Source organism: Dipodomys ordii, unplaced genomic scaffold (assembly GCF_000151885.1).
Source record: "Dipodomys ordii isolate 6190 unplaced genomic scaffold, Dord_2.0 Scaffold130, whole genome shotgun sequence".
In the NCBI taxonomy this organism is placed as follows: domain Eukaryota; kingdom Metazoa; phylum Chordata; class Mammalia; order Rodentia; family Heteromyidae; genus Dipodomys; species Dipodomys ordii.
The window spans coordinates 2,532,876-2,546,203 of NW_012267346.1; the positions used below are offsets into that span (position 1 = coordinate 2,532,876).

The 13,328-nt window shown below is 39.0% G+C and overlaps 1 protein-coding gene across 1 annotated transcript in view; it reads left to right on the plus strand.

The window, feature by feature from the left end:
* The window catches only part of Kif13a (kinesin family member 13A), a 159,245-nt gene that overhangs the window by 66,708 nt on the left and 79,209 nt on the right, over positions 1–13,328 (plus strand). The window contains exon 4 of the mRNA XM_013030417.1: positions 5,663–5,723. Within this exon, the coding sequence (XP_012885871.1) occupies positions 5,663–5,723 (61 nt within the window). The remainder of the gene's footprint in view (positions 1–5,662; positions 5,724–13,328) is intronic.

Here is a 13,328-nt window from a genome sequence, read left to right on the forward strand (position 1 = left end):
CGTGTGATATCTGCATCATGAGGCTGGGCGACTGAAGAGTTTACACTTACCAGTCTGTGCTGTCGTTTTATGAGGCCATTGCATGTGAAAATAGATTTCTAAGACAGTTTAATAGGTAAGCCATCTGGAATTTTCTCGAAAATAGAATTCTCAGACTACTTTTGTCTGGTGAAATTATAAAATATTGGAAAAACAAAGCTCTTTGTTGATGATTTCTGAAGTAAAAGTGCTACTATATTTGGTGTTTGTTGGTTTGCTTGTCTCTTTTTTGAAAACAGAATTTTACTAAGTAGCCCAGGCTACTTCTGCCTCAGCCTTCCTAGTGCTAGATTGTAAGTGTGCCTTACCACACCCAACTGCCATTTTTCTTCTTTTTATTTTTACGTTTACCTAATGTTTTTCTTGTTCTACAAAGAACACTGAACATCCTTTCTTTTTATTTTTAAGCTGTCAATTGGATTTTGCGGAAACATACCAATAGAGTTAGTACTAAGGACAGAGTTTGTGCTACATGCTGCTCACAAGTCCTAGAACTCTTCTCACTTCAGGGTATATTTCACTCAACACTTGTGTCTTATTAGAAACAGCATCAGCAACATTACTGGATGTTCCATGGTTCACAAAAATGCAAAGCTAACGTTTTTAAGAGACTGACGGAATTAGAGAAGCCGTAGAGCAAAAGCTGCAGGGAATTAAACCCTGGGATGAGGAGTTTTACAAGCTGGGAGTAACAGGAAGGAGTGGGAATCCAGAGAAGGTGGAGCTGAAGGCAATGAAAACAATGGCTTTCAGACTTTAGGCATTGCTGGAGAATGTCTGGACTTTTTGGCTTCCTTTCTGGTTGGAAAGGTAGGAATGTCTTGGTGAAAAATGCCCCCACAATGGTTGGTGGATCTGATTAAATAAAAAAGTCACGTGGCTCCCATTTTTATTTTTCTTAGTTGAGTATGTGAAGAAGTCTTCCATCCTCCACACTATAGTTTAATATCCTAGTGACTTCATCGCGAATAATGAAATAGGTATTGAGGAATTCTGACAAAATGAGCTAACGTCTTAAAATAAATGATTCTTTCATATACCATGGTGGTCTAGAGGGGAAAAAGGCTGTTCATTTTGGTTGAAGTGATCAGTGAAGGAGTAATTCCAGGAAATGTTTTGATTTTTTGTTAAATGTCAATGGACTTTGTACTGGAAAATCAGAACACTTTGTTTTTTAAAAAAAAACAACAAACCCATCTCTCTTTATGTAACAATCCTTGTGTTATTCAGTTATAAATTTTGGCCAAGGATAACAGTAATAATTGGCAAGATGGCAGAAAATGATGCTGGTGGTGGAGTGGCTCCATTGGTAGAGCACTTGCTTAGCAAGCACACATCCTACAAATCCCAAGACAAAAAAAATAAGATTACATGAAAATGATTAAGTAAATTATTTTAAGCATCCTTAGGATTCCTTAATACCAGTCACAACAGGTTTTCTAGTAGTAGTCAAGTAAATAATTTGTTGTAAATCTGTGTGAACTCCAAATTGTACATGATGGGACTTCCTTGCTCATCCATTAAAATAATGGAATAATGGAGTGCTAAAGGGCTAAAGGTGCCCATCTAGCCACCAAATTTGGACCATTCAAGGAACCATCTTCCCCCAAAGCATGCATCTGACAGAAATGAAACAGCTTGAACTGCTTATTTGTTATAGTACTCACATTCATTTCAGGCTCATTTCAGTTGACATTGAAAAAAATATTATCTGCAGTGGCTGCTCTGGACCATACTGACCACTCACAATAAGATGCATAAAACCCAGTTCCTGTCACCAAGGTACTTACTAGCTAGAGTTAAAAATTAGACCCACACAGAAGAGCCTAAGATTTCTGAGTTTCAGTTCTTCCTAATAGTTAAAGTAATAATGTGGACTCCGTGACTGTTTTGAGGAATCACCAGCCTGAAATTCCTTTGGCCAGAAAATTTTTTTTTTTCTCCAGGAAATTTTAGGGGCAAATACCTAAAGTTAAAATTCTTTTTTATCTTTTTTATTATTAATATCAACAGAAACAACTTTAAACAGCTAGCATTTTGTTGGCAATGGAAATTGTCACAGAATTTGGGATTGATTCTTACTAACAGACTCTCACAGTTTTAGGTGGATTTTATTTTTTAAGTATCATTCCTAAGAATGCCGATTAATAGTTTTCTAAACCTTTAGTATACAGATTAGCAAACTATTAAAAATAAGTTTGGGCCAGGTACAGGTCACTTACACCTATGATCCTATCTACTCAAGAAGCTGAGAGCTGAAGATTGAGGTTTGAAGTTAACCTGTGCAGAAAAGTCCAGGAGATGCTGGCTTCAACTAACCAGTAAAATGTCAGACTGGCTGGGCTCTGTTGACTCATGCCTATAAGCCGAGCTACTCTGAGGGTTGAGATCTGAAGATTAAGGTTTGAAGCCAGCACAGACAAGAAAGTCCGTTAGACTGATTTCCATGAATTATCAAAAAGTTGGAAGTAGAGCCGTGGCTCAAGTAGTAGAGTGCCTTGAGTGAGAACAGTAAGGCACAGAACCCTGAGTTTAAGCCCTGGTATTAAGTGCACGCGCGCGCGCGCGCACACACACACACACACACACAAACACACGCGCGCGCGTAGAGAGAATGCTAGCTGTGAGTGCAAAAGCCATATGAAAGCAGGTAGTCTTGAGGTCAAGCCACAGTATCAATTAGAAAGAAATAAAACAATTTGAAGTAAGCATGAAAACGTATTAAAAATAAATGAGGGCTGGGAAGGTGGCTCAGTGGTAGAGCGCTTGCCTTGCATGCTCAAGGCCCTGGGTTCGATTCCTCAGCACCACATAAGCAAAAAGAAAAAAGCCAGAAGTGGCCCTGTGACTCAAGTGGTAGAGCGCTAGCCTTGAGCTGAAGAGCTGAGGGACAGCGCCCAGGCCCAGAGTTCAGGCCCCACGACCGGACCCCCCCAAAAAAAATAAATGATTATTTTACTCTATAAGGAACTACTAAAGGAATCTATTGGTTTTCCATAGGGCAATAATAAAGATAATTCAAAATTGGGAAATAGCCTCTGTTGGCTACTTAAAGAAGAGTTGACTGAGCTGGGGAAAACAGGAAAATGTCCTAGGAATGAAAGCTAAATGTTGTCTCACAGAACGAAAGTTTTAGTATCTCCTTTTCTGGAAATGTTTAAAAACAAGACAAATCTATATCTCTTGGGAAAAGAGTTGAAGTTCAGCCTTCTCGGAGGCAGCAGTATTATATTAACTGTATTGTGCCTTTGTGGTCTCTTGAGTTTTAAAGAGTTCTCGGATGCAGTAAATATTCCACACTGTGTTGACAGAAACTTTTTCATGGCTGTTCACTTGAAAATTAGTTATTATGAAACTGGAGTGAACATGTATCTATGTATGTATGTGTACATATGCATCACACTTGAATTCCGATGTGGGTTTGATGTAAACTGGGCTTATTGGATATACCTGCACCAGTTGTAAATACACTAAAATAATATCTTTGCGGTGATGAAACAGAGTATAGCATTTTTTAGGTTAAAAATAAAAAACACTTGTTTCTTCACAGAATTTCAAATTAATCACTCAATAAATAATTTTAAAGCAACTGATAGGAACATTTCAGGCTTCAAAGATGAATTTGCTTACAACTTAACAAAATGACTACCAGAAACATGTTATTGTATGTGGGGGGGTGGGCAGGGGAAGGTCCAGGGTGGGAGGGTAGATGAATGGAAAGAGGAAAGTTGCACGAATGCAATGTTAACATCCAGTGAACATATGTGAAAATGGAGCTGGGTAACTTGAGGAGATGGGTGGGTTGGGAGAGATAGGGGAGAATAATGGAAGAGTGACATTGGTCAAAATGTGTTATAAACTGACACGTTGAATTTAAACCACTAAAGATAATACAATGTTTATAAAAAAACAAAAAAAATGAATTAGACCTGGTTCTTGCCTTCAAGAGTTTTAAGGGGAGGTTTAAGGTTCAAGGGGAGATTAAAACCTGCACAGGTCAGCTGGGCACTGGTGGCTCATGCTTGTACTGTAGCTGTGCAGTAGGTTAAGATCTGAGGATCTCAGCTCAAAGCCAGCCCAGGCAGGAAAGTTCATGACACTCATATCTTTCAAATTAACCAACAAAAAGCTGGAAGTGGAGATGTAGCTCAAGTGGTAGAGTGCTAGCCTTAAGCAAAATAAAACAAAAACTTAGAGACAGCAGACCAGGTCCTGAGTTCAAGCCCCCCAGCATCCTCCCCCTCCAGAAACACAGTAACCAAGAAAACATGCAGAGATCTTATAGGGATTAATGGAAATAGAATAATAGGAATAGGATCCATGAAAGGATAAAGCAGTGTTGAGATATTTCAGAGAAGGGACAACATCCTTTGGATTTAACCAAGGGATACTTCCTGAACAAAAAAAATGCATTGAACTGGTCTTAAGAAGTATGAGGCATTTTGAAGCGTAGCAGTGGAAAAGAGAGTGGAATCCAAGGGAAGAACAGATTCCACTGTAGCCACAGGAACTTGGGGGGAGATAATCTAGAAAGCCATCATGGTGGTGTTCAATCTCAAATAAGCCAGAGAGCATGGATTTTACTTATTCAGTGCTAAAGGTCTCTTCGAAATGATGAAGCATTGAAGGATTCCTACACATGTTTGGACTGCAGGAGAAAAAAGGCTCTAGCAAGGAGTTCAGAGGAGAGTCATCTGGACCAGAGTTTTCTAAGAGCTATACTGAGAAGAAACACTAGTTCCAAGGCATGTTGGTATTAGTTCCCCCAAAAGGAGATTCCTCACCAAAAATTCAGTGGAGAAATTAAAATAAAAACCAAGCAGTTGCATGGGTTTCTTCACTGGAAGACTTTTCAGAGTTATTTAATACTGAGAATTGCCTTGACACTCAAGTAGGGTAAAGTGTACCTTCTCCCACAGGACTTCATCCTGTTTTTCATGGACTATCTCAGGAAACTTCTTTGGGCAGCATTGCTTTGTATTGGATGCTAATGGCTGGAACACAGTGGTACTGCGTGGAAACAGTGGTGGGATCAGTTTTGTGGGAGGAAGCATCGACTTCCCTCATAGATGGTTGGCACTCGGTAACTGTGCAGAAAACTCATGTCTACAAGAGGATATTATTGATTTATTAACAGGAATTGGCTGGATATTGCATGTTGAAGCAGAAGGGGAAAGGAAGCCAAGATTAGGAATGTGGAGAGTTTTGAGCTTTGCTGTACTAGAAACAAGAGTGTGGAAAGCTAGGAGAGGTAATTAATATAAATCAAAGATTATCATTTTACTCTTAACTTGAGCCAAAAGGTTTCTCTGGACACTAGTGACTTTGCTAGAAAAAGTGTTGTTGTTGTTGTTGTTGTCTCATCAAGTATATTTTAAATGGTTAAGATGCTTGCCTATTTGGATTCTAGATAAACAGTAATTTCATATGAATTTATTCTACCGTAGGACAGCCATATGTTTAGTTAAAAAACAAACAACACGTAAGGATTAAGAGCATCAAAATAATTGCAGTCTGTTCATCAGATCTTCTTGAACATTCTTCTCATCTTCACTGAGTTTTTTTAAGCCTCATTTACTCATAAGGAATGAATTAAGTTTTAATATTTTGTTCTTCCATTCAGGTATTTGCCTTTGATTATTGCTTTTGGTCCATGGATGAATCTAACACTACAAAATATGCCGGTAAGTTGACTCTTTGAGTTATATCTGGTCTCTCCCTTTAATTTCATTTTCTAGAATTATTTGTTTTTCCTATGTAATTCACGTTCTTTTCACTTCTAGCAGGTGGTCAATAAGATTTGGTTTCAGGCTTGGGATGTAGCTCAGTGCTAAAGCACGTGCCTAGCATGTACAGGGCCCTAGGTTCAATCTCCAGCACAACAGAGAAAGAAGGAAGGAAGGAAGGAAGGAAGGAAGGAAGGAGGGAATTTAGTTTTAGAACCAAGCCTACCATTCATTTTCGAATCATCTTTGAGCAGTTTTTGGAATCCTCCTGAAGCTTCCAATTTTTTACCTGCAAAGGGGTATCATGTTCAGAGATGGGAATTGATGAAACACATTGCTTCAAGTTGTAATGGTATCTGCTGTAATGGTCACATGAAGGCTTAATTTGCTGTGCATTTCTTGTCACTAAATGTCAAACAATTGCCCTACTCTGCTTACATAAGCAAAGCATGGTGATGTTGGTTTGTCAGACCCTAGGTGCCCTAAGCAGTCAGTGATCACATGAACAAAAGTACATGTTCCTCAGGGAAATGTCTCTCAACTTCCTGTTGGCTGGTATTCTGTCTTTGAGCATTTATTACCATCTCATGTAACACACAGCTCACTGCTGTTTTATTACTGATGGCCTTGAGTGACACCTCTCTGACCTCCTGAACATCAGTCATCACTTAATTCAAGAGGGAAGCATAGTTTTATCTCTTTGAATTATTTTTTAATTAACAGTATCATGTACAATATGTTTTTAAATAGTATAATGCGGAATAGCTAAATCAAGCTAATTAACATACTGTCTCTTGTACTTATTTTTTGTACTAAAAATACTTGAAAACCTCAGTGATTTTCAAGAACAAAATGCATTGTTATTGACTATTGTTAGCATTTTCACAGTAGATCCATTGAACTAATAATTCAGAGTATAACAAGGGGACTCAGAATCTCCTTATAACATTAACAGTGTTTACTGAATTACTTTTTTACATATGCATATCACATTTACTCATATGTATATTTGTATATATGTATTATAAAGGGTATATATGTGTGTGTGTGTTTTAAAAGATTGGACAATAAGAGAAAGTTATATGCTTACAGAAACTTAGCTTTTGGTTGTTAGGTCTTTTCTTGCTACATAAAGTGAACTTGTTGGGAAATTAGTTGACAGTGTTTTCAAAAGTTAATCATCATGAGCTAGAAAGATTACTTCAGTTGCTCACATTGAGTAAATTAGCCTTTCCAGACATCCTGCCTGCAACTTCAGTAATGTATTTTATGAAAATGAATGGCTCATTTTTAATGTTTGTTGTAATTAATTTGTCTTTTTTATCATCCCTTTGGGACTTGTAATAAATTCTGCAAAGTCTGGAACACTGTCTGGATTTTTAGTACTGTATGTGGTTTGTGTGTGTGTGTGTGTGTGTGTGTGTGTGTGTGTGTGTGTGTGTGTGTGTGTGTGTGTGTGTGTGTGCTGGATATGTGTGCTTTGAGGTTTAAATCAAGAACACCAGTGGACCATTTCCTTTGGTTTCAGACACCAAAAGGGACAGATGCTATAGCTGAACAAAGCCCATCACTGTCTCACCTTCTGAATTGCTATTATTCAGGATGCAGCAGATAAGTCTTCTCAACTAAAGCTTCTAATGCAGTTCTCAAATATCTTCCAGGACCCTTCATCATTTACTGAATAGAACCTGAATAGAACGTTAGAGTTTGTTTGTAGTGGAAACCCATGTACCTCCCCACCACATGGCCTTGTGACTTCTCACTACCCAGTCTATGCCCCAGCCAGTGTCTATTGTTAATTCCTCTTATATAACCCAGGAAACCAAAAAGTCTCAGAACAATGCTTTCAGTGTTCATTCTGTGTTCAGTGTAGGAAACCCTTAAGAAAAAAATAACATGGGAAGAAAAAACAGAAAAGATTTAAAGAGAAACTTCTCTGAAGAGGAAATAAGAATGGCCCATAGACACTTGAAGAAATGCTCAACCTCTCTAGCCATAAAAGAAATGGAAATCAAAGCAACATTGAGATTCTACCTCACCCCAGTTAGAATGGCTATAATCAAGAAATCTAATAGCAACAGATGCTGGAGGGGATGTCGGTGGGAGTGTAAACTTGTTCAACCACTTTGGAAAACAGTATGGAGGTTCCTCAAAAGACTACCATAGAACTCCCCTATGACCCAGCAATCCCACTGTTGGACATTTACCCAAACGATCACAAACAAAGGTATACTACAGCTACCCGCACAACTATGTTTATCACAACATTATTTACCATAGCTTAAGATATGGAACCAACCCAGTAGATGAATGGATCAAAAAATGTGATATATATAATGTAATTCTATGCCTCCATCAGAAAGAATGACATTGCCCCATTTGTTAGGAAATGGAAAGACGTGGAAAAAATTATACTAAGTGAAGTAAGCCAGGCCCAGTAACTAGTGTATGTCTAGGACAAGCAGAAAAGGTAAAAAGACATGTACATGTGGCCATATAAGATGATCTTAAGTGAAATGAACCCCAAGACAGGGACAAGTGGTTTTTTCTTTCATGCTATTGTTTTTAATGTACTTATAATGTACTATGTGATTTATAATGTACTATGTGTTTCTTTTGAATGTTCTTCCCCCATGGTATAACCTCTGTTTTCACTGTATTTGATTCTGGTGCCCTGCATCTTGTATATACACTTTTCTAATTTGGGGAGGAGAAGGGAAAAAACAAAAGGCTTAAATAGGGATAAGGGTTAACCCATTGTAACAATGAGATGTACAAGATACTATGTTGAAAACAAACTTTACAAATGGGTGCGGGGAAAGTTGGGGAGGTGGGGAGGAAAGGGATGGTAGAGGAAAAACAAAGGAGGAGGTAACAATGCTTGATAAGGAATGTACTCATTACCTTACTCATGTAACGGTAACCCCTCTGTACACTATTTTTACAATAAAAAACATACTTAAAAATGCTTATCAAACAACATTTGCGGATAATTCACTCTAAATGTTACAAGGTTTTTTTGTTTTTTTTTTGCTTTTGTTTTGCCAGTCCTAGGGCTTGAACTCTGGGCCTCGGTGGTGTCCCTGAGCTTTTGTACTCAAGACTAGCACTGTACCACTTGAGCTCTACTTGTGGCTTTTTGTGGTTAATTGGAGATAAGAGCCTCACAGACTTTTCTGCCCTGGGTAGGTTCAAACTGCCATCCTTCGATCTCAGCCTCCTGTGAGCCTCTTGTGAGGATTACAGGTAGAGCCACCAGTGCCCAGTTACAAGACCTTTTTCCCCCCTACAGCTGTGGCCCACAAACTGTTCTCAGCCAACTGCAGAATCATTAAATCCAGTGATGAATTTCAGTTGCAGAACAAAAGATTTCTGTAGCTCTACATTATATGTTCAGAAATACCTTAAAAGTATAAAAAAATTTGTAATATACTGATAGTAAAAACCATTTCCTGAAGTTTACTTGCATGAACACTTCAAAAGACCATGTCCAGTTAGCCCAGAAAGAATATCTCTTAGCTCAAAGAGTAATGGCTCTTTACAAAGCGTGGGGAAAGTTTTTGTTTGTTTTATTTTTTAGATATCTTCATTATTGTATATATTCTGTGACTGTCTTAGCAAAACATAATTTCTTGGTTGCTCTTTTCTCAATATTTCATCCAAATGATCTACCTAGTAAATGTACCACTTGTAGATTAGTTGATTGGTTTCCATACTAATTTGATTTTCCCTTTTTCCTTCATTTAAAAAGAAATCGCAGTTCTTAACTGTGAATAGAAACATTAAGAGAGAAGCATTCATTCCCTGGTGGGAAATAGGGGAAGTGGAGAGGGGGAAATCCTTATTTCCTGAAGCCATCCTATTTGTCAGGCTGAATGAATAATGGCATCATTGATACTGACTCTGGACTTTCAAAGCAGCTCTCAAGACTGGGGGCTGGTGGGAGGGGCATGCATGGATTGAGAGGACCAAGAGAATCAAGGGCTCTTAAGAATGGTGTGTCAAAATGTTTAATTCTCAGTGATGTTTGGCTCTTTATGAAAAGCTATAAGAAAAATGCTTCTGCTCTCCGGAGAGTATGCGCAATGGCATTGCAGTGGGTTGGTTGGAGCAGATGACAATGGTGGGCTCCAAGGGTCGGCCCCTCCACCTTCTACCTGTGGAAGTTGAATCTCATTATGCTTCTGTTTCCTCATACGTGAAGAGTAGTAATAGTTCTGAATGACCATAGTAAGAGGTTGATCTGAGCACTAAATGACATGTTCTTGTGAAGTACCTAAGCCAGTACTGGACATATAGAAAGCTGTCACTTAATATTCATCATCATTTTTACTGTTGCCTCACTGTGACTAGCTTTAGTACTTTGGAGAGAAAATACCTCAGTGCTGGGATTTAGGAGATCTGGCTTTGCTATAAGCTGCTAGGCTCTGGGGGAGATAAAGATAACCTTTGTGAATCCCTTTTACTACCTCTGTGACAGGGTGGAGACATGGCCTAGTAGGATCTCAGGGCTGCCTGTGGCCCCCCTCCCCACCATCCCCCCAGCTCTCTGAGAAAACGTGAATCAGCCATTTTATGCTGGTGGCACAGCTGGGATGGATAAATCAAAGGCTTGTTTGTTAAGCCATTGGCATTGCATGGAGTTACTCTTTGAGGCATTTTCACATTTAAAATGTATTATCACTTCCTCCTCTTACCCTTGAGCCAGGTAGTTATCATGTTTGTCTGGCTGACGGGTCGTGGGGCTTGAACTCTGGGCTTGGGAGGTGTCCCTCAGCTCTTCAGCTCAAGGCTAGTGCTCTGTGACTTGAGCCACAGTGCCACTTCCTGTTTTCTGAGTGGTTTATTGGAAATAAGAGTTTTAGGGACTTTACAGCCCTGGCTGGCTTTGAACCAAGATGCTCAGATCTCAGCTTTCTGAGTAGCTAGGATTATAGAAGTGAGCCACCAGTGCACAGCTTTGGCTGATACTTCTGAATCTGAGCAAAACAAACAAACACAAAAAACCCTTAGTGCTGGATTAGAAACCTAAATCATAGCAGGTATACATAACCCATATTCTCCCCCTACTTCAAGTATGCTTGCACTTGTACAGAAAGCCACATGGAAGTTCTTTATTGTAGCTAATTCTGGTCAACTTGAGCATCTTTATAAATATTTAAGTCACTGCTGATTACAAGTAAGATACTCATTTTCTTTGGGGAACTGGGGGAATCATGGTACTTTGAACATGTACTTGCCTGTCAGGTACTCTACAACTTAAACCATGTCCCCACCCACTTCTTCCCCTTTTTGCTTTTGTTATTTTTGGAATATGGTCTCACTTTTTCCCCTAGCCAGCCTGGACTGAAATCTCCTATTTATGCATTCTATATAGTTGGGTTAACAGTTATCTATCCCTGTCCCTCCTTTCCCCGCTTCTAGTGCCTAGTTATTGACAGAATAGGGAGGTCTCATCAACTTTTTACCCAGGCTGGCTTCCAACCACAATCTTCCCAGTCTCAGCCTTCTGAATAGCTAGGATGATAGGGGTGAGCTACCGTGCCCAGTTGCATTTAATGTATTCTTGACAATGAATTAATAGCTAAAAAATTTCCTAAAATGTACTATGTTGGTAGATAAAAGTGGCAGTCACCTTGGGTTTTTTTTTTTTAATTTTCTACTTGGTTTCCTATTAGTTTAATGCCAGGTATATGTAGGGGTCAAAGAAGTTGAGAATGCTTCTCCTGGTCTTGTTGACTTAGAGATTATGTTAACCATTCTAACCATATGGCATGTTCAAATTTGGTGAAAGCATGTGTGTTCAGGCATTGTTAATATCCTGCAACTCAGGAGATAGGTTGTACATCTGCCTCTTATTCTGTTCACGGTTGCTCTGTGGTAGGGAGGGGGAGGGAGGGGGTTGGTTGTGCTTTGCTCCTGATGGTAGGGGTTATGTACTCAGAGGTAGAAATGATTGATTTCACATTCCTTAGCTGAAGCAAGAGGAGTGAGGAGACAGAATATATTTTACTGTTTGAAGTGCTCGATTTGAATGAAAGTCACATTTCTAAGAAGTAGCTAAAAGCAAAGGCTCTGAAGTGAGCCTTCTTGGGCTCAAATCGTGGCTTTGTCACTTCTCAGCTGGGTGACATTAGGCAATAGTAAAGTGAAGGTATGTTTATTAGGCACACAGCGAGTGCCTAATGGAGGAAATACTTAAGAATAGTTAGCTATTAGGTTTAAATCATAGAAAATTTCCCTATAGTTACTAGGAACACTCATAGTTGGTTATTAAAAAGTTATTATAATGATATATGATTTATGATCTGAGATATAAATTGTTACAATATATATGATTGTTACAAATGATCTTTGCCATACTAAAAGACATTTATTTTAAAAATCCTGAATATGACTCTTTCTTCATTTTTCTTTTTTATAGTAGGAATTGCTCAGATATACCTGACTTTTTTTTTTGTCTGTTGTGGGGCCTGAACTCTGGGCCTGGGCACTGTCCCTCAGCTTTTCAGCTCAGGGTTAGTGCTCTACCACTTGAGCCACAGTGCCACTTCCAGCTTTTTTGCTTATGTGGTGCTGAGGAATGGAACCTAGGGCCTCATGCATGCAAGGCAAGCACTCTACCAGTGAGCCACCTTCCCAGCCCCTGACTTGAACATTCTTGACTCACTTTAATCAAATTGTTTCTGAGCATTTAAGTTTTCATAGAATTAGCAGCTTGCTCTTCATTTATGTTAATTACACCGTATAATTACAGAGAAGTACAAGTGACATAAACCTATTAAGGGGCAAATACAGTTGAGTCTTCCTAAAAAAGCCGAGTGCTGGTGCCTTACATCTAGAATCCTTAGGAGGCTGAGATCTGAGGACTGAGGTTCAAAGCCAGCACAGGCAGAAAAGCTAGTGAGATTTATTTGCAGTTAGCCACCAAAAAGTTGGAAGTGGAGCTGTGTGTGTGTGTGTGTGTGTGTGTGTGTGTGTGTGTGTGTGTGTTCCTACTCAAGGCAATTCCTCTTCTGGTTGCTGGAAATAAGGCTCTTACAGATTTTGCCTGCCTGTGATGGTTTTAAATCTATATCCTCAGATCTCAGCCTCCCGAGTAGCTAGGATTACAGGCATAAGCCACCAGCACCTGCTGTGTGTACATATTTTTGTTATATATTCTGTACGTGTATTGTGTGTGTGTGTATATACATACATACATACATATATATATATATAAAATGTTTCTTTCTTTCTCACATCTATTTCCCTTAGTTCTACTCAACCCTACCATCTTTTATACTTTCTCTGATTGCACCCAGGTTGTAGGAGTTTGTTGACACCAGAGATATCCTTTGGCACACCTGTATTTGTAGGGATGGATAACAGTAGCTATAATATGAAATATAGTCCTGAGCAGTAAGTTCCTAGCACTGTTCTAATCCTCTTACATGTAGTGAGTAATGTGATCACCAAACACCCAATTAGATAGAAACTGTTATTGTCCCTATTTGACAGATGAGAAAACTGAGGTTTAGAGCGGCCTTTCTACCTCCGACAAAGCTAAGAATGGGTAAATGT